Source organism: Mytilus trossulus, chromosome 3, assembly GCF_036588685.1.
Source record: "Mytilus trossulus isolate FHL-02 chromosome 3, PNRI_Mtr1.1.1.hap1, whole genome shotgun sequence".
In the NCBI taxonomy this organism is placed as follows: domain Eukaryota; kingdom Metazoa; phylum Mollusca; class Bivalvia; order Mytilida; family Mytilidae; genus Mytilus; species Mytilus trossulus.
The window spans coordinates 38,984,321-39,007,724 of NC_086375.1; the positions used below are offsets into that span (position 1 = coordinate 38,984,321).

The 23,404-nt window shown below is 32.1% G+C and overlaps 1 protein-coding gene across 1 annotated transcript; it reads left to right on the forward strand.

Moving 5' to 3' along the window:
• Positions 1 to 3: 3 nt before the first annotated feature.
• On the forward strand, positions 4 to 13,770 carry LOC134711442 (SPRY domain-containing protein 7-like). The gene is made up of 5 exons (XM_063572033.1): positions 4 to 375; positions 1,230 to 1,346; positions 9,199 to 9,359; positions 9,952 to 10,054; positions 10,453 to 13,770. The coding sequence occupies exons 1-5, from the start codon at positions 270 to 272 to the stop codon at positions 10,548 to 10,550; spliced, it is 585 nt and encodes a 194-aa protein (XP_063428103.1). The 5' UTR covers positions 4 to 269; the 3' UTR covers positions 10,551 to 13,770.
• The last annotated feature ends 9,634 nt before the right edge of the window (positions 13,771 to 23,404 follow it).

The following is a 23,404-nucleotide window of genomic DNA, read 5'->3' on the forward strand; positions in this document are numbered from 1 at the left end:
AAACATAAAATAAGACCACTTTCCGAGATGGAACGAATATAAAGCAGTCATGGAAAATACACATTTCATCCAAAATAACGTCTTTCTTAGAATAAGATAAGAACAAATGATGTTACCAAGTCTATAAAATTGACATATTAGGCAACGATTTATGTTAAAGATTACAAATTTGTCTTTACAGTTTCAAAACATAACTTTACCTACAGACTAGTTTCCGGATTTCCACATCAAAACAATATTTTGATTCAAAATTAGTAATATATAGTAAAATGTCACTTACAAGATGTCTTTGCTGTTTAAGAATGCTAAATGGCAATTCTGGACATATACCCTTGAAGGAAATTCCAACAGTACAACTTGACACAAATCACATGGGTAAATCACTAAATTTTTTGAAAATAATTTAGTTTTTGTTTTGTTTATATCACAGGAAATTCTATCAACAATGATAAGATATATAGGGCTCACTTCAGGCACTACTTCAGGGTTCTGATCCTAAACTTGCTTATTGTTTTGTCAGAATCATTTGTCTCACTTATCATGCCTATCATAATTTGCAATACTACTACTAGCACTTGTGATATATATTATTTTACGCCGAACATTGTTTCTGTTTCTGTCACACATTAGAAAAATGGGTGAATCCTGCAACAGACTTTGATCCTAATAAGAACCACCATATAGGTATCTTAAAGATCTTTTTGTAAATTAATTATATAAAAAAAATATAGAAATATATTAGTTTAACAAGCTATAAACAATCTTAAGGAAGGATACATTCATGTCAATTGTCACCTTAAATTTTTTTATGTGTTTAAAGAAACTACCTATAAAAATTTGATTCAGAAAACGAAAGCTGTTTTTAAATTTATTAAATACAAAATTCAAAGTGGGTCTCATTGGGGTCTAAGCGTGATGCGAAATTGCTGATTTTTTGTAAGCGTGACATGTGAAAGTCAAATTATTGTGGCGTGAAAACGGGAAATGAGGTCTTGCGGTACCCTGGAAATGACAAAAAAATGAGAATTGCTTACATATATAGTGTAAGCGGGATACGGGAATATGACAAAACAGTAAGCAGGATCCGGGATCAGAACCCCCCAATGAAACCCCTTCAAAGTTACATTAATACTTTTGATAATTTTCTGTTATTTTAGTAAATTTATGCTTAGTTGATAATTATTTTTTTATGCTTAAATGTAAAAATGTACATGTGTTTAACATTTCAGGTAATGATGTTGTGATTGTGAAAAGTGGTAAAAGAATATGTGGAACAGGTGCAGCATTGTCAAATGCTCCTATAGCACAAGATAAAGCTTACTTTGAAGTAAAGCTACAGAGTACAGGTAATTCATAGATTGATTTTGAAACCAAGTATTAATATAATTTTTTACATCCAGAAAACTATCCAGAATTTAACTTATTTTTAAAAAAGAACAAAGGAGTAGGGGCATTATAAGGCCTAGTTTTGGCCCAAGAAAATGAAATGTTTGATAACTATTTCAAATTGGCACATAATGTTTAAAAATGCTTAGGGTCAAGAAATATAAATGAAAAACATTAAGATTTGTATCTGATGACCTCACAATTAAGTCATAATATGAACTGTTTTCACAAAAACCATGAAAAATACAGAAATTATGCAGTTTTCTGACTTTATTTTTGTTGTGGAGACATCCTGCGCAGCCGAGAAACAACAAAATAATTTAACAAAAGCTTTATTATAACTATTGGCATTATCTCATCAAATATAAAGTTGTTTCTTGGGTGCGCACATACTTTTTCAGTCTAAAATATACTTAAAAATTTGATGAAAAAACAAGGAAAATCACGAAATTTAACAAAATATGCAAATTAGGTTATGATTTGTTGCCATGGTAACTTGTTGATGTCATTTTTTTTTGTGTTTTTGTTTGTACCTTATACCTTAGATAAATTTTCAGTAATTTAAGAATATGTATGATTACTTTAAAATTTTCAGTAATTTTTGGGCCAAATAAGGGCCTTAATTAATTATTGCCCCTACTCTTTTTCAATGAAGACTATTAAAGTAATTGCTATATATTTGATTTCTTAATTAAGCCAAAAAATTGAGCCCAACTTTTTGATACATATTATTTCATGTAAGAAAAATAATTTGCATTTGAGTGGTCATTCTTAGGAGTATAAGTGATAAATTTATCTTCTTGCTTACACAATGATAAGGCAACACTTTGATTTGTTATTATAACATTCTAACAAAGTGGTTCAGATCAGTAATTTACTGGTTATGTCCCTTTGATAACACTTCACTTTTGTAAGAACTTTTATACAGTTTTATTTTTTAAGAACCATGTGATGTTTTTTATAAGTGTTGATAATTAGTAATTTCAGTTGTTTTTATTCTGAAATGGTTTGATTTTTGGGGATATCTATTTATCTGTAAATGTTAGTGTTCATGGATTTCGTGAGTAGAAGGGAACCTTGAATTTAAATGTTCAACAAATTCCGTTTATTCTATAGTAGGAATGTCATTAATGTATACAGAAACTGACGAATTAACAAAACCAAATAACAAATAAAATGCAAGATTTTCTCAATCCAAGAAAATAAATCTGTCCACAGAACTCCATTTTAAGATATATCATTTGCATGTGTGAAAGAAATAAAATACAATATATATGTACCACTAAAAGTCTTGATGATTCAGTTAACACAGGTTTTTTAAAGGGCAACAAAAACAGGTAAAATGATATTGTTTCTAGACTTAACAAAATTTCCATAACAGAAAGTAATATTTTGAAAACCAAATTATTTTTCTCTGCAAAAGTAACATTCAGTAGTCATAATGGCAGCCATATTATTCATGTTAATTAATGTCGCCCATTATTGTGTGTAGAAGATAGCAATTATTGACTATCTAAGATCCTACTCTCCAACTGTCAAAATCTTTGTTTGATAATAATATTATAATTTTACATATTGGTGACTTTCGACCCTTATCTGCTCTATGGTTTGGTTGTTGTCTCTTTGACACCTTCCCCATTTCCATTCTCAATTTTATTTACTGTTGTGTTTATTATTCCTTTCTTGAGTTATGAGTTTTCAACCTCCACAAAACAAGAAGACGCCATCTTTTAAACATTTTGCAAATTGAGTTCGTGATTTATACTGAACTCAGTTTTTCACATAATGTCCACTGGCAATTTGTTCATGCATACTTAAGTGAGAATAAATTGAACAATAAAAGAAGTTTCCCCAGAGTGGGTTGATAGTCTGTACACTAAATCTGTTGGATGTACTTTAGTCAGAGAGAAACTGATTTCTTTTTTTGTTGTTATTGGCTTTGAACTAGCTTTCAGTTACTGTGAGAACTCTTTATAGATTGGTACTTTGCGTCTTTAAAGTTTTTGTTAGATTCTTTTTTGTCTTTCATATCAACAAGAAAGCCATTTCATACTGTTTTTACTAGTTTGATCGTATGTTGAGCTGGTTACACAACTGTCTCAGGATAGAGAAGAGTTTTTTAGCCCTCTTTAATGGACTGTTATCTGCTTTATGATCAAGTTGCTATCTCTTTGACACATTTCCCATTTTTATTCTCAATTCTATTAATCACAGCACATTAAATTAAGTTGCTTATATCTGCACCATTTGGACTCAGGTGATAGTTGTCTCATCTGCAATCATACCACATCCCTGTATTTTTAAATAAATTTCACTTCTTTTTAGTTTGAACATGATATATAATACTTCCATGATACAAGGGATTTATAACTACGATGCAGTAAAATTATTGGTTTATACAGGTTACTGAAATAGATAGTTTAACATATGATCATCAGGCAAATTTGCATTCATATCACATTTCTGTATTTTTGTATGAATTTAATTTCTTTTTACTTTGAAAAACACCAAACAAGCTTTGCAACTTTGGATTTGTAAAATAAATGCAGTAAAACAACTATAGTTTGAGAAATTAAAAAACAGATTGAACTAAAATGAAAAATCTTCAACTTATTTGAAACACATTTCACTTGATTACATCTTGTTAAATATACATGATATATATTGAAGTAAATAAATCTATCTAAACAAATCATTTTCTGAGATTTTATTGAACATGAACAACAAACAAAAATCATCAAAAAACACAATTTATAATACAAAACAACTTTTTTTTAATTTAAAACAAATCTTTTCCTCCAAGAGTCATCTCAGTTTTTTTCATTTATTGCACTTGATAAGACAAGAAGAATTCACAAGGAAAAGGAAAAACACAATCAATTCATTATGAGAAGCTTACTGTGGATTCTTTGTTTGTCATGCTTATACATGTCCATTATGTGTGGATTGATTAAATTGTATTGACATGTACCAGTATATTTGATTTTTTTAAAAGTCTGCATACAAGACTATAGATAATTTGTATTTCTGGCTCAAGCAGTCATTATATATATAAATATTTATCTAACCTCTTATAGACATGATTGTTTAATGGGCTACACATGGTGACTATGCATATTTGATATAGGGTTTCCTAAAAAATACATGGTTAGTTACCAAATAGTCTGTTTCCCGGCCCTTATTGAAATTCTTGTTAATATTTGTATATTCCGAAGGCATACTTGTTTTTTACAGAGGGGACCAAACTAGTAACATATAGGGTGACCATATAGGGTTAGTAAGGAGTTACTTCCCTTTAAAAAAAAACAAAAAAAACAAACTATAAAAACAACATGGTGTTGAGGAACAATCTGAAAGGATTCAACAGACAAAGAAATTAATGGTGAAAGGTTGAAATTAGTCCATAAAACAAAATTAGTTAACAAGTTGTAACTGTTGGCATTCCAGAGTTACTTCCCTTTCAAATCATAAAAAGAAATCTGAAAAGATTCAACAGACGAAGATTTTGATACTTGTAATGAACGATTGAAATAAATTCATAAAACAAATTTAAAGCTATAAAGTTGTTATTGTTGTCATTTATTTTCTGTATAGACAAAAGGAAGTAGGATCGTAATACAAAGTATCAATTGAAGACTTCATCACTTTGATAGGCCACTAGTCAAAATACCACATGTGAAGATGGTTTGTAAGATAAATTTGTTACGCAGTGTGCTAGTGACCTAATACAATATATATTGGGTCAGAAAATACCATATGGGGATTCCAGCTTTGTTCTCACTCAATATGGAATTTACTGACCCCACATATATTGTATTAGGTCCCTAACACACCATGTAAAAAATAATATAACTATCAAGAGAAAGGCTATTTCTCATTGTATTGATACATTGTATGCATTAAGAAATTATGGTTGCAAATTATTCTTAAATTAGAGAGTTTAGCAAGCAAAGTTTTATCACCAGTCTGTCATCTTTGCAACAGGCAATATATAATTGATTGTTTTGGTCAATGTGTAGACAGCGTGGGTTATTTATACCTTCTTCTAAACCAAACTCGGTAAGAAACTCTCCTTCCATTGAAATTACATGAATACTGTCATCATCAAATGACCAATTCAGCACCAGAATTAAACCATTTGAAGTTGTTTCAATGTGAGAAGGTGCAAAGAAAAAAGATTCCACTCTAAAATATACCCATTTAAACTGTCCCGTGCGATCAAGGGCAACAACCTTTCCTTCCTGACTCTCGATATCCCCACTTATTATGAGTATATCTCCATTGATATTTGTAGTAAGTTTCCATGGAATATCATCCTCATCATAATAAGGTTCTTCATCTATTTTAATTTCTCTTTTTACTCCTGGCTCTTTCAAAGTTACAATAACATTTCCTTGCAAATCTAAAATCAAGACACATAATACCAGTTTTTTGGGGCTTTCATATCCTATATCTGTGCTTTCATATTCGATGTCTGGGCTTTCATATCCTGAGTCTGGGCTTTCATATCCCACAAATATATTGTGGCTGGTAGCATGAATGCCTCTTAAATTAACTTGAGGCTCTATTGTGGTAATTTTTTCTATTTGTCCATTTGCCTTAACACACATAATGTCTGAGCGTTCTGCTGATGATGGAGATCTTTCAGAAATGGTAAACAAAATATCACCATTATCACATACGGTCATATCTTCAATAGGCAAATTTTCTAATATTTTCGTATCAATATGGACAACATCAGAATCTCTAAAGTTCATGTATCTTAATGTACAATCCTCTTTTATAATAATTGTTCCATCTGGTAGAGATTTCATAAGAGATGTATCATAAATGTCAAGGTCATCATGATCATAAGTCTGCAATATTTGTAAAGTTGGAATTTTGATTAAGGATCCAAATTTAATACTGCTCTGCGGCTCAAGTGGAAATGTAAATGCTAATTTATTATCAGAAATTTCCTTTTCCTTCTTATCCAAAGGGCTCACGTCAATCTTGTCAATAGTATCCAAAACAGATATTGCTAAGCGGGATTGAACAGTTTCACATATTTTTACCTTTCTTTGTTTAATCACATCAATTTTAGATGTAATCTTTTCTCTTTGATCTAAAAGTTCTCTTTCTTTAAATGCATAATTTTCATCAAGTTCTCTTATTAATGTTTTGGCCTCATTGCTGACCATTTTTTTCAGTTTCTTTTCCCTTTCTTTAATTCTAAGTTTGATTTCATTGTAATTCTCCAAATTAGCTGGCAGGATTTTTTTACATATATTTTTTCTATTGTCCTTCAAAAACTTAATGTCCTTGTCTGTGGTGGCCATTACTTGATAAAGTTTTGAAATCTGATCTTCGTAGGCCTTTTCAATTTTGACCACTTCATGAGAGGCATGGAGAGGAGTACAGAGCTGACAGCCTGGTTTTAAACACATCTTACAGTAAATTGAACAATTTTCCTTATGTTTTGAACACAGAACATTTCTTGGATTTAATCTGTGAATCATCTCAGCTGCTTCTTTAATGTCTGTTATAAAATGCTCCTTTGAGGCATCACTTTTAGTGTGAATAATGTCTTTACATTTATCACATAAATTCAGTTCACAATTGAAACATTTCCATTTGATTTCAACCGAACTTTCACAGAACTGACAAAGCATGGTTTTTTGTGCCATTTTTTTTCCTTTTTATAAATAGTAAATAACTTTATGCTGCTTTAAGTACATTTGTACTGCTAGTTGGCTTCATGTGTCAAATAGTTGACTCAGACTGCATTTCAATTTGTTTCTTTTACAACTGTTCCACTTTTTCTGTTAGATGATTGGCCATAAACCCTGTTTAACAAAAAGAAGAAATTAGTTCCTAATATATTATATACAATGTATTTATAATACAGTCTAATATAGGAAGATGTGGTGTGAGTGCCAATGAGACAACTCTCCATCCAAATAACAATTTAAAAAGTAAACCATTATAGGTTAAAGTACGGCCTTCAACATGGAGCCTTGGCTCACACCGAACAACAAGCTATAAAGGGCCCCAAAATTACTAGTGTAAAACCATTCAAAAGGGAAAACCAACGGTTTAATCTATATAAACAAAACGAGAAACACGCATATATTACATAAACAAACGACAACTACTGTACATCAGATTGTTTTAATATGATGGTTAAGGGCATTCAACCTGGCAGTCCCAAAACTACAACAAGGCATACTTGGACTAATTTATTGATAATGCTAATTGCTTTTATTATTTTATAATTACATTAGATGCATGTTTCATTATAATACTTTATTTTGATTGGCTAACTGCACATCACATGTTTTTCCGTAAGCAATTACATCACTCAATAAAAACTTTTCATTCATGGTAACACATGATCCCACAATAAAGTGAACAGGTGAATAAAATACAAAAATTATAAAATTCGTCTTTTCATGATCATACCTAACAAATGTAATTATAAATATTAAATGCTTCTTTTTGTAACTTTATAGGGTTGTAAAGGCGTTGACGGTGCACACATTTTTAGTATGAAGCGCTTCCGCGATTCATACAAATGTACTTTGGTCAACGCTTTTACACCCCAATAAATTTACAAAAAGAAGCATTCAATTCTTAAATACAATGTCTATCAAGTTGGTGATGAAATAGTATATTTAAATCCCATACATGTAGAAGATACAAAACAAGGAGAAACAACAAACTGAGAAAATTACATTGACCTAAAAAAATAAACAGATGGAGTACATCAAACAAGTTAATAAAATTGCGAAAGGAAATGGGGAATGTGTCAAAACAACAACAACCCGACCATAGTGCAGACAAAGGCAACCAATGTAGCAAGAAACTCCTTGTCTCTCAAACTTGCCTCTGGAGTAAATACAAATTAAATCTAAGTATCTATGATGAGATTATTTGCAATACATGCTTAAAAATATAGCAATCCAAAATAAGACATAATTGGAAAATTTACATATTTAATAGAGAAATTTTCTTTTTTTATCATTTTTTTTCATTTTTTTCTTCTTAAAAAAACTGCCTTTAAATTAAACAAAATCTCATTGCAAGAAAATCATTCTACTCAAAAAGTAGTTATTCATATAAAATACTTTTTACCTATGAAACACAGATAACGGCAAAGGAACTAAATCTTATTTTTTTTCAAAAGACATATTCAAATTGCCTGAATGCATTTCAGTAAAATCATCACAAGGAGTATAAAATTTGAAGCTTTTCATTTTATTTAAAATGTGGACTTAGTGTTCACAGTTCTTAAATATTTTGATCAGATTCACTTACATTCTAGTTAACTGATATTAACTTAAGCACAGATGGCTATGGTATTCTTTCTGATAGATCTTTTAAAAATATTTAAGCAAAAGATACCAAAGGAAAATTTAAACTCGAAAAGAAATGGCTAAAAAGAATAAGACAATCAAATAAGCAATAGTACACAAAACACAACATAGAAAACTAAATACTGTGCAATACAAACCCCACCAAACATTGGGGTTGATCTCAGGTGCTCTGGAAGGGTAAGCAGATCCTGCTCCACATGTTGCACCTGTTATGTTGCTCATGGTAGTACAAACTATGTAAAAAGTCTTATTAGTAATAAATTATTTCTGCAAAAGGGGGACAGGATTCATTATAGTTATCACAATGTGCAAAAACATATTCCATAACATGAATGGTCAAACAACTGGTGCCTGTAAAACTTACTTAGGGATAATCTCAACTTCACCACTTACAAAAATAGGACACAATATCATCTAATTGTTTTTTTGCAGTAATAATTTTGCTATATTTATATAGGTGTATGGGGAGTTGGTCTTGCCACAAAGAGATGTAATGTAAATGCAGTACCGCTAGGTCAAGATAGTGATTCATGGGTTGTCAATCATGATGCTGTTATGTACCATAACAAAGAACAAAAAGGGACTATGAGTCAGAGCTTAAATGAAGGAGATATTTTGGTAATAACATATATTCACTTTTGACATAAAAGTTATCAGATATTTGCCCAACTCAATAAGAGAAAAAAAGGTGTTAGAGAGTAGGTCAGGTACATTTGCAACAAACTGGACAAAATGAAAACAATGAGAAGACATGTTCTTATAATTAAACAACCACTGCACAGTTAGCCACTAGTCTGATGCCCCAAACTAGTAAATATTGATTCGGATTAGTGAAATTAAAAAAAATACATATACTTCAGGGACATGTTTTAATATTTAGGGTCCAAACTAGTAGATGCACAAGGTTTAAGCACAGACTGTAGGAGTAAGGGCTATATTGCAAGTAGTCTGTCCATTTAAGTGTTTTTCCATCATTGTTGTCATACTTATCTTGGAAACGTAAATTAATAGAACCACCAGGACTTTGGTCAGCATTCTTACCATTACAAAATGTTGAATCCACGAACAAAGTTTCCATATAGTATTTATTAGTATTACTAAGAAAATGTAAGTTTGACAAAAATCTAAATTAAATGTAGATTTTGTGAAGAACAATTTTTGTGTAAAATGTCTATGAGATACTGTATAAAATAATTAACTTTCTTTCCAGGGGGTAACATATGACCATGTTCATTTAAACTTTTACTTGAATGGCCAGCCTTTGAATTGTCCCTTCTCTGGAATGAAGGGAACTGTTTTTCCTGTGTTCTATGGTAGGTATTGAATGATATCCATTATCAAGCAGAATGTTTTTAACAAATTATGTCTTAATAAAATAAAAATGTTCTTATGAGAGTCAGGAAGGTGTACTTCCATTCTGTATTCATTAAATTTTATAAAAAAAATCACTTTTCTTTATTATTTTACTCGTTATTCTCTTTTTTTCATATTTAAGCACCCAATTATCTCTATTCTATACTTTCTGGCATTTTTTTCTCTAAAAAAACGCCCATTTTTCTATAGTATTGCCAATTTGGCCTTTTATTCTCTATTCTGTAAACCCCATCTAGAAGTTTCTTTGTTTTTTATGTTATTTTAAAGTTACATAAATTTTGAATGAAAACTAACTACTGAACATTGTAATTAAATGTATTTTTGGTATCTTTTTCAGTTGATGAAGGTGCTGTGTTAGATGTACAGTTTGACCATTTTTATCATCAGCCTCCAGACGGCTTCGACAGCATAATGATAGAGCAGTCATTGTTGTGAAATACTCCATGTTTTTACTGTGACCATGTGACCTTGTTTATTTCATAATACATTGCAATCGAAAATACAAATGTATATCTGCTATGGTAGAAATATTATAATCACTTAATGAAATTACAGCGAAATACATTGGTGATATTTACAATAAAATAAATTGATGATATTTACATAAAATCAATTGATGATATTTACTATAAAATCGATTAATGATATTTACAACAAAACAAATGAAAGCCCATCAAAGCCAAGCCCTTAAAATTTAAATCATGTTAGGATATGTTGTAATAGCATATATATACAGTAATATATATAACCTATTTTATTTAATTTTTATTAGAATAAGCCTTTCCAAAAATCATATCTGCTTGCTAAAAATTGCAAATTGATATTTTATTATGTCCCCGTCATATGGGAGGGGGCATTAAAAATTTCCCTTGTCAGTCTGTAAATTTGTTTCCATTCTCTAACTTTAGTTTGCCACTACCAAATGTTACAAAACTTAAACATAGTTCTTTTTACCACAAAACACAGATCAAGTTAGAAATTTGATGGCATCACTTTAACCTTTCTAAAGTTATGCCCCTTTACAATCACGATTTTTTTTCGTTGATGCTCTTCAACTTAAGTTTAGGGGGGTTTTGATCCCAGATCCTGCTTACTGTTTTGTCAGATTCCTATACTCGCTTACACTATGAACGTAAGCATTTCTCATTTTTTTGCCATTTCCCGGGTCCCGCTGTACCTCATTTCCCTTTTCACGGCAAAATAATTTAACTTTCATGTGTCACGCTTACAAAAAAAATCGGCAATCCTGCGTCATGCTGAGACCCCATTGAGACCCACCTATTGCAGAGCCTACAATATACGGTTATTAATTTGGCTTGTTTAATTTTCAGAAAATTTTCACAAAATATTTACTTTTACCCTTTGACCAAAAAAGTTATATATATTATATTTAAAAAAAAGAAAAGGAACCACACTCTTTATGTTAAAATTTGATTGGATGTATAGCTGCTTAACAAACACAAATTTCCATCATTGAGAAGCATTATATATCTGTAACAACAGAATGTGATTTAAACTTACAGCTGATTTTTACAGAGTTATCTCCCTTCAGTGTTCTGTACCACCTGACACAAATATAAACAATCAATTAAGTATAGCTCATAAATACTATATTATATTTTTAAAAATTACACCTTTTGTTATACATGCATAATACATATGTATAAAAAGATAAAAGATTCCTAGCTATAAAATAATTTTGTAAAATATAAGAAAAAAGATTGCAGATTACTGCAGTTTATGTATACTATTGAAAAAGAATGGCATAATACCATGACATTGATTATTGTGCTTTGAAATTGATGTGTTACAGGTACGGCTAATTAATTACAAAAATAAGTTCCATTTGTGGTTTAAATTTTCTGTAAAATAAACTGACATTATTTTCAAAATTGTTTAAAAAGTGCATTAAAGATATCATAGATAGTTTTGTTTGGTTATGAAAGGTGCAGGAGAAAATCTAGTCTAGTGTTTAAATTGAGATTCGTCATAATAAGTAATGTCATCAATTGGAGACTCCTAATATTATTTTATTTTCAATATGGGGAGGTCAAACCCCAAGATTATTCCTCCTTTCATCATTACATCATTATCTTTCATGTATTTATATGTCCTGCTGAAATTGACAAATTATTGTCAATACATGTACATTGTTTGCACAATACATATGCTACCTAACATGTTTTATCACATGATTGCACTAACAAAGAGATCTGAAAAAATTGACACAGTATGTTGTAAATAAGCTTCCCAAGAATTTACTATCAGTGATTAGAAAATTATTATGAATCAAATTTCTTTCATAATGTAAATAACTTGTTAGCATTAGTATTTAAAATGAATATTATTCAAAGAATAACTAAATGTTTTTTCTATGAAGAAATAACATAAAAAAAAATGTGCACACAGCATATCTTGTGTAGCAGGTTTTTAATAACTGTGCACTACAATTTTAAGGTTATTTCCAAAAGACAGAAAAATTGTAAGTCATTCCTTTTAATTTAATTCCAAAAATTTGTAAATCATGATAAAAACCTTGATGACACTAAGGTCACATGACAAAATTATGTCTATGAGCTGATAGACAAAACACTTTCAGCCAATCAGACATGTTACATCCAAAACTACATTATTGTGTTAAATCCAGCCTTTTAGGTTATGTATGATTCTATATAAGCCCATTGATCAAACATGATCACCATTCTTCAAAATTGTCTAGGAAAATTAATAAGACTGAGCTCATTTTCTTGTTGCATCAATTCATGAATACTTGAAGACCATTAGTGGCCTTGGGCTTTTTTCTGCACTTTGTTCAGGCTGTAGTCTCTTTGAAACATTCCCTATTTCCATTCACAATTTTATTTATTTATTTAAATTGAGTCTGGTGAATAATTTAAAACTGTTGGAAATTTTGATTACAGGTTAAAAACAAGGAATATTTTATTTATTAACATATTGAACTAAAAGAAGGAAAGTATCCAATGTGTACCAGGAATGAGTTTAATCTTATGGTATAAATTTATTTTTAAATTCATCATGAACAGGTTCTCAGTAATTTAGGCCACAAATGCTTTTTTCTTGCATATTTTATTTTAAAATACATGCAATGTAATAATGGTAACTTCACATCATAACTAAAATATCTCATCACAAAATGTATACAATTTACTTGAGTTTACATGTGAAAACTTTTTGCATAAGCAATTTTCTACTTACAAATCAGACCCAACACACATGTTTACATATAATGCATTTGAAATGGCCAATAATAATGATTGTTTGTTTTAAGAGTTACTTTTGAATTGATTTTTCTTTTGAAAATTAGAGACTTTCCAACTTTCACATGTGAATTATAAGCATGTCTAGTAATATGGCACACAAGTAAAGCATTAAACTGATATAGAAATTATCAAATTCTCTACCAACAGAATAAAGTGTTGAAAAAGTTCATGGAAATTGTTACAAATTCCAGGTACTTGGATGATAAATAATGCTGTTACAAGACTTTTCCCAAAGGTTGTATACAGTGGTATCGAAGTATTTGTATTCGTTATATTAAAAAATGTAAAAATTATTGTTGATTATATGCTAGTTGAGAACAATAAAAAAAATATATGTATGCCAGTATATACTGTTATACATTTAAAAAACATTTTCTCTTGTGTTTACTTTTTACATTGCAAACTGTACGTTCAAAACATTTTCGGCAATGATTTGGATTTTTTTTTCAAATTTAATTTTTATTGCCGGTATAAAAATATTCAAGGTTACAGGGATGGAGGCTTTTTCTAATATGAAGGTATACATAGATATTTAATAAGCTGCTGGAATGGGTCCAATATTCCAGGTTGGGACCCCCTTAGTCCAAATAGTTACAAATAATTATGGCGTCTTGGAAGGCTATTTTAAATTTATGCTTTGTCGCCTTCCTGTACTGTGTCTATGCTGGAACATGGTAATCAAATAATAGCTATAACGGTCAAGTGATCACATAATAAAAAAACAACCTTTGAGGAGTATTCTAAGGGAGCTGCCATTTGATAGTCCAAATAATTCTTACGTCTGACAAGGCTGAAAAAAATAAAATAGCCTTGCCAAACATTATAATTATTTGGACTAGGGGAGGGGGGTGCTAGGATGTAATTTGAAAAGGCAGGACAGGAGTTTCAAACTAATAGAAAGACAGGATGAGACACTTCATAAAAAATATAGGCAGGATCACAGGGGCTTGTTACAATATTGCCGGGTTACTATCCATACGAACCACTAAAAAAACACAGGATGAGACACTTCATAAAAAATATAGGCAGGATCACAGGGGCTTGTTACAATTGCCGGGTTACTATCCATACGAACCACTAAAAAAACACAGGATTCGTATGGATAGTAACCTGGCAATTGTAACAAGCCCCTGTGGCAGGATGACAATTTTGAATATGTAAAATAAAAGCCCTGTCTGTCAGGCGCGGATCAAGGGCCTTGGTGGGGTTACAGAGGTTGAAAACCCCTTTTTTTGGACGATCAATGCATTTGAATGGGGACATGTAGTTGGAACACATCCACCCCCTTTTTTTGTCCAGTGTTAAGAACCCCCCTTTTTAAAATGGCTGGCTGAGAATAAAAATAAATATTAAGAAAAAGGCAGAACCGAGATTACAACAAGAGACATATTATAGTACAGAATTGAATTGACTGTGATTATATTAACATGCCCTCTTGTAATGACCTTCTTATCACTGATTTTCTTTTTGTTAACTCAAATTTCCACACGTGGTTGTAGTTCTGAAAAATGACGTTATTTAAAAATATGAATGACAAACGGGAGGGAGACGGATAATTTCCGCATTTCTACTTATATTCAAACGATTCGAAACGCATGACATTTGTAATGTGTGATGGACCAGGCCCGTGGCCAGGAATTTCAAAGGGGGCGGGTATATTTGGACTCATGAACTCGACTTTAACAGTCACAATTTGAACAGAACGTTGACTTGAACAGTGCTTATTTGGTTTCAAAAGGGGGGGGGGGGGGTCGTCCGAACCACCGACCCCCTGGCTACAGGTGTGTGGACTATCAGTCACGGCCGAATGGCGATGATATCAATAGCTCAGTAGTCAGTGATTCGGTACTACAAATCTTCCTAAAATATTCGTTTTTAAATTTAGAAATTTATCAGAAAGATGGAAAGCCGTTTCAACTTCTTGAGGCAAAAATGACCTCAAATGGATAATACTGTGTTTTTTGCGTCATCAGTAGAGCTCTTCAACTGTTTCTGTTCTTTTACATTCTGGGCTATCATAATTAGGTTCGGTGTTGAGCGTTCCTTGCTTAGGATAGGCAGATCCAGGGGGCCGGTCCCCTTTTGTAGAAAAACATTTGGTTGATTATATAGGAAATCACTGAAGCCTGCCTGGAGCGCCCCCTTTTAGGTCAGTCAGCACCCACTTTCAAAAGTTCTGGATCCACCACTGTCGTTCGATGATTACATACTGTTACTGTTGAAGGTACATCAAAAATAATATTATTTATTATATTATAAGTGATATTAGAACGAATAGTTGCATTTAATAAGGGACATTGTTGCACAAAGTACAAGACGTCATAGAACTAAAAGAAAATAAAACACCAAGAGACGCCGTTAACAATGGAGTATCAATGTCAAGTTGTCAACATAAAGCTCTACATTTCCTTATTTGTGAAATGTAACTTCTTAGTGTGAAAATAAAATTTCTTAAACTTCAAGTTAAATTAAAGTGCTGGATAGTACATGTAGAAAGTTTGTAACAGTATATGTGTATTTTTCAAATAGGTTGTAGATATGTTTATTTCAAATATGCATTCTAATCAGCTTTGGTGTTTTTCCTAAACCATTCTCTCATCAGCAATTACCAAATAATCACTTTTTTCATATGTTGCCATGTAAAATTTGGATAATTCCTGTAGGAAAGGCTCTCAATCAATAATGGCAATATTATATATGTAGATGCAGAAATAAAAAGTGAATTTGCACTAGATTCACAAAGGTACTTAATTTTTTTTAACCATGTAGTATATTTTAGTTGAAAATCAACATTGAGGCAATGACATTTTTGGTTTTTATGCAGCCATTCGTGTGATATGATCTTTACCTCTTTAGTCTGAGTTGACACATTGTTGATTATAGGTCAATCTCAAAGAAGCATACTGACCCAGGAACAAAGTACAATTTAATTGTGTAGTTTGTAATCTTAACAATTAGGAGTCTGTGAAATTTCGTTGAGTCAATGTTTGTCAGCTGTCAGTTTGGATCCACGTAGTCCTTTAGAATATTGGAATGTTAAATAGATGATGGTAGAAGTTTTGAACGACCTTGACTGGCTATACAGCCCTCGCACGATCGGTTCACGCATTGCATTTACTTTTTGTCGAGCCTGCGACTTAAGTTGCAGAAAGCTAGACATAGGGATAGTAATCCGGCGGCGGCGGCGGTGTTAGCTCACTATTTAAAAGCTTTATAGTTTAGTAGGTGGATGACCTGGATGCTTCATACTTTGTATATAGATGGCTCATGTTACGAAGTTTCCGTCAGTCACATGGCAAATGTCCTTGACCTCATTTTCATGGTTCAGTGACTACTTGAAAAAAGAGTTAGGATTTTTTGTAATGTATAATTCTCTCTTATTAGTAGTAAAAGGATAACTATATTTGGTATGTGCGTACCTTGCAAGGTCCTCATGCCCGTCAGACAGTTTTTACTTGACCTCGACCTTATTTCATGGATCAGTGAACAAAGTTAAGTTTTGGTGGTCAAGTCCATAACTCAGATACTATAAGCAATATGTCTTGTATATTTGGTGTATGGAAGGACTGTAAGGTGTACATGTCCAACTGGCAGGTGTCATCTGACTTTGACCTCATTTTTATGGTTCAGTGGTTATAGTTAAGTTTTTCTGTTTTAGTCAGTTTTTCTTATACTATATGCAATAGGTCTACTATATTTGGTGTATGGAATGATTGTAAGGTGTACACGTCAAGCTGGTAGGTGTCATCTGACCTTGACCTCATTTTCATGGTTCAATAGTCGAAGTTAAGTTTTTGAGTTTTGGTCTGTTTTTCTTAATTTATAAGCAATAAGTAAACTATATGTGTTGTATTGAAAAAATGTTAGCTGTACATGTCTGCCTGGCATGGTTCATCTGACCTTGACCTCCTTTTCACGGTTCATTGCTGATGTTGTTTAGTGTTAAGTTTTTGTGTTTTGATCTTTTTTTTCTTAATCTATAAGCAATAGGTTAACTATATTTGTTGTATGGAAGAATTGTTAGCTGTATATGTCTGCCTGGTATTGTCCATCTGACCCTGACTTTTTTTTATATGGTTCATTGGTCAATGTTTAGTTTTCTTGGATAATGTTCAGTTTATGTGACGGTTCTAATAAAGCTTTTAGGACTATCTACAAAATATCAAAGATAAGTAAAGAAGGCGAGACATTTCAGCGTGTGCAGGCTCTTGTTTGTTACAGCATGATATACGTATGTGTTGGTGTAATGTACAATCGAGATCAAATGTATAAAAAGAAAAACAATATGGGCATTTTTAGAGCAGCAAACTCAAAAGGTACAATTTAAAAACACTATATAATTTATTACCATGACCTTTTTTATATAGTTGAGAGACATAAATAATTTTAACATTATATATAAATACAAATGTAATTAAACTACTCAACAAGATTGTATAACATGGCCGATCCACTAAAGTTACAAACAAGTAAAACGATTTCGTCTATGTTGTAGTGTAACGCGTTTGGTTTGCACAAACCGTCAGATTTTGTTAGTAAATGTCTACTGCATTGTCCGTCATGTTGTATTGTTATAACGGTATTCGAATCTTCATCAGCAACATATACATTTTCGTGATCATCAACCGTGATACCCCTCAGACTGACTGAAGATTTCATCGTGTGTTCCCATATTTTCTCACCTGACATGGAAATACAAGTTACAGTAGAATTACTTGTAAAATAAATTTTATCTTTTGTGGTTTTCAAGTATAACCTCTGATATTGCCAATTAATATTTAGTGTTTTCAGTACTTCTCCCGTAATATTTGTTATTACAATGCCATTCATATTGATAAATAGTTTATTGTCCTGGTATGATATTCCATAACACCCACCATTAAATTGAACATAAATGCTTCGGTATGATATTCCATAACACCCACCATTAAATTGAACATAAATGCTTCAAGCATTTATGTTCAATTTAATGGTGGGTGTTATGGAATATCATACCTAACACCCACCATTAAATTGAACATAAATGCTTGAAGCATTTATGTTCAATTTAATGGTGGCACCCACCATTAAATTGAACATAAATGCTTCAAGCATTTATGTTCAATTTAATGGTGGGTGTTATGGAATATCATACCAGGACCCGCTTCTGACGGTAGCGTTCTTCATATCTAAAATCTCGATGTACTTACTATCTCCATATGAAATAGCAATATGGTCAGAACAAATGACTGTAAAATCAAACGGTTCGTTAGTGCATGCAATATCACGGATGTGCTCACCGTCTTCACTATACTCCGTAATAAAGTTCTTTCCTACGTACTCGGCAATTAACACATTACTATGGAACGCCATGACTGTCTTCTGATGTTGATTGTTTAATATGTTCGGTCCTTGATGCATTATGTTCAGTAGTATGTATTTTATGTTCAGTAGATATCCTATTATGTTCAGTAGTTATTACATTATGTTTAGTAATTTTTACATTATATTCTGTGCTTTGGTTATTATGTTCAGTAGTTTCATTATTATATGCAGTGGTATTTAAATTATGTTCGGTACTTCTGACTTTATATTCAGTACATTTTTCATTATGTTCAGTACTTTCGACATTATGTTCAGTAGATTCAATATTATTTGCAGTACATTATGCAATACCTTCAGTAGTCCCGGTTTCTTTATATTTAGTAGATTATTCATTATGTTCAGTAAGAGCATCGGTATTATATTCGGTTCGTTCAACTTTATGTTCAGTGGTTGAATCATTATGATGATGTAGTTAAAGCCAGTAAGTCAATAACGGAAATTGTCGGAAAAAAACGAACGCGGATATTTTTGACGGACGTTTTATTCATGAATACCTTTACGTGATTGAATGAAAATGGAAGAAATCGAAGCAGTTTTAAATCGGTGTGGTTTACGTTCCCAAGTTGGCATTTTCTACCAGGAAAAAATAACTCCTGACTAAATTTGTAAGTTGTCGCCACAATATTTCGCATAATTTGGTATGAACGACAGGAGAAAAATAATGGAATGAAGAATAGCTTGTGTTCATTTCAGCAGCAATATTTTTGTCTAAGAATTATAACAAGTTTTTCATTCCCAAAGAAGCACTGGAATCCCTGCTTGAAATTTATTTAACTGTTATGGGAATTAGTGAGATGTTTAGTGTATCGGAGAGTACAATTTATCGGAATATGAAAATGTATAATTTGAGTAAACTTGAATTTTCTAACACTTCTGACGAGGATTTTAAAAGATGCTGTTATTGCAAAACAGATAGCGGAATTTCCTTGCTTTTGAGTGATTCTTCTAATGCAGATATTAACCCAACAAAACAGTAAGGTTTGTTCCAAAACCCTAGTCCTAAATTGAATATTTTTAAACACTATTATGTTTCTGACCCGTTTCCAGGCTTGACGATGCGGTCATCCGATGTTCAGTACTTCAGTTATTTGATTAAAGTTCGTTATTACGTTCTTACTACGGGGCGCCGAATGGGACTCTTGTGGTTTTGTACAAAATTCAATTCTGTCATAACAAAATCATTTTTGTCTTATAAAACTATGTGCTACAGACTTGTTTTGTGAGAACTTCAATTTTGTGATGACAAAATTCATTTGTGTAGACAAAATTCATTTTTGTCATGACAAAATTCATTTTTGTAGACAAAATTCATATTTGTCATGACAAAAGTCCAATTTGTCTTAAAGGTATGCAAATATAAACATATTTGCATACAAAATTGACTTTTGTTACCTGATATGGAAATTAAATCACAAAAGTCAATTGTGTACGGTAAGATTCAATTTTGTGAGACAAAATTGACTTTTGTGAAACAAAATTAACTTTTGTGAGACAAAATTGACTTTTGTGAGACAAAATTGACTTTTGTGAGACAAAATTGACTTTTGTGAAACAAAATTAACTTTTGTGAGACAAAATTGACTTTTGTGAGACAAAATTGACTTTTGTGAGACAAAATTGACTTTTGTGAGACAAAATTGACTTTTGTGAGACAAAATTCAATTTTGTCATTTTTGTTGAGACAAAATTCAATTTTGTCATTTTTGTTGAGACAAAAGTCAATTTTGTCAATTTTGTTGAGACAAAAGTCAATTTTGTTGAGACAAAAGTCAATTTTGTGACGACAAAATTCATTTTTGTGATGACAAAATTCAATTTTGTAACAACAAAATTGACTTTTATGAGACAAAATTGACTTTCGTGAGACAAAATTGACTTTCGTGAGACAAAATTCAATTTTGTTAATTTTGTTGAGACAAAATTCAATTTTGTCAATTTTGTTGAGACAAAATTCAATTTTGTCAATTTTGTTGAGACAAAAGTCAATTTTGTCAATTTTGTCTCACAAAAGTCAATTTTGTGTAACAAAAGTAATTTTTGTGGAACAAAAGTCAATTTTGTGTAACAAAAGTCGATTTTGTATGCAAATTAGTTCACAGAAACCAAACTAAACTAATTTAAATACAAAATTGACTTTTGTCGCTCAATTTTCAAATTAGGTAACAAAAGTCTGTGTAACAAAAATGAATTTTGTCATGACAAAAGTGACTTTTGTCCGCTGATAGATAATTTTGTATGACAAAATTTCAAATTTGTAGTATGATACAAATTTTGTTAAACTGAACTCATTTTTGTTGAATAAAAGTCACTTTTGTCCGTACAAAATTGAATTTTGAGTACAAAACCACAAGAGTCCCATTCGGCGCCCCGTACTTACTTGTGTTGTACTTTTACATCACAATCTCATGTTAGGGGAGGGTTGAGATCCCCGCGCTAACATGTCTATCCGCGTCGTATATTCTGTATATATGATAATGCGTCTGTCTTCAACCATGAGCCTGTAATTCATTGGTTGTCGTTTGTTGGTGTGTTACATATTTGTTTTTCATTACTAATACGGCATTAGTTACTATATATAGTCATTCGTTTTAATTGTTTTATAACTGAATTGCAGTATGGGCTGTTCTCATTGTTGAAGGCCGTAAGGTGACCTATAGTTGTTAATTTCTGTGTCATTTTGACCACTCAGTGTGGAGATTTGTCTCATTAGCAATCATACCAAATCTTTGTTTTTACATTGACCATTTGGTATATGACCAGACTCAAGCTAGCGAACAATAAGCCAACGAACAATAAGATGAATCAAGCTAGCGAACAATAAGCCAGCGAACAATAAGAAAACGCGCCAACATGATCATGCCTAAAAACCGAAGACTTGCAATAACACCAAACGTACTTTTAAATATGATGACAAATAAATAAATATGATGACAAATAATTTCCAGTAGGAAGATGAAATGTAATTCCATTTTAACACATACAAAGTTTAATTATTTATTCGTGTATTAAATACAACTTTTTTTAAAGCCGGGAATCTAAAAAACGTTTTAGCTATTAACCCTCTCTCCTTTCTCTCTGATAAGGGATGGGTTATTATCTGTATAATAATAATAACAATTGACAGCAACGGGTTACAATAAACTAGTGTAGCGATACAATTAGATCTTCAAGCTTATAGAAATTATTCGATTGAAAAGAAAAGCTGATAACCATTATATTCAATTTTCGCCTAAGAACTAGCTAGTTCAGGTAATTATTCAAAAGTAAATAGTCACTCTAGTAATTTATTTATTACATTCTTATAAGAAAAGCGATAAGTGTAAGAACTACACACGTCAAATAGAACGAAAACGATATGACATAAATAATTTGGTTAATCTAAACAAAAAAAAATTTAATTAATTAGATTCAAGCCTATGTAAAATAACTATAATCCGTAAACATTTCCCTAAGGCAAAGTCCCGGATGGGGTAGGGGTGACCCTACCATCCCCCTTCTTTCCTCAATAAAATTTTCCCTACGGCAAAGCTTATTTGCTCACAAGTTACAAATGATAGGCACTTGCCCAAGGTTGCCTGGGCCCAACAATTCAGGTGGATAAAGTTACGGAACTTTTAATTTTCAATTCATAGCAAAGTCCCTACGGCAAAACTTTTGTCCACACTAGGTTCATTCGATAGAAATTGCATAAGCTTGCCTGGACCCAAAGATCCAGGTGGGTAAAGTTACGGATCTTTTTTTCTTAGGTCCAAAGTTGGGGTCGGGTGACCCTACTATCCCGCTGATTTATTTCAAAGCGAAATACCTACGGCAAAGCTTTTGTCCACACTAGGTTCACTCGATAGAAATTGCATAAGCTTGCCTGGATCCAAAGATCCAGGTGGGTAAAGTTACGGAACTTTTTTTCTTAGGTCCAAAGTTGGGGTCGGGTGACCCTACCATCCCGCTGATTTATTTCAAAGCGAAATCCCTACGGTAAAGCTTTTGTCCACACTAGGTACACTCGATAGGCACTTGCCTAAGGTTGCCTGGGCCCAAATACCCAGGTGGGTAAAGCTACGGAACTTTTTTTTTTGAGGTCCAAAGTTGGGGTAGGGTGACCCCACCATCCCCCTTCTTTCGTTCATAAAATTTTTCCATCGGCAAAGCTTTTTTGCCCACTAGGTACAAATGATAGGCACTTGCCTAAGGTTGCCTGGGCCCAAATACCCAGGTGGGTAAAGTTACGGAACTTTTTTTTTTGAGGTCCAAAGTTGGGGTAGGGTGACCCCACCATCCCCCTTCTTTCGTTCATAAAATTTTCCCATCGGCAAAGTTTTTTTGCCCACTAGGTACAAATGATAGGCACTTGCCTAAGGTTGCCTGGGCCCAAATACCCAGGTGGGTAAAGTTACGGAACTTTTTTTTTTGAGGTCCAAAGTTGGGGTAGGGTGACCCCACCATCCCCCTTCTTTCGTTCATAAACTTTTCCCTACGGCAAAGCTTTTTTACCCACTAGGTACAAATGATAGGCACTTGCCTAAGGTTGCCTGGGCCCAAATACCCAGGTGGGTAAAGTTACGGAACTTTTTTTTTTGAGGTCCAAAGTTGGGGTAGGGTGACCCCACCATCCCCCTTCGTTCGTTCATAAAATTTTTCCATCGG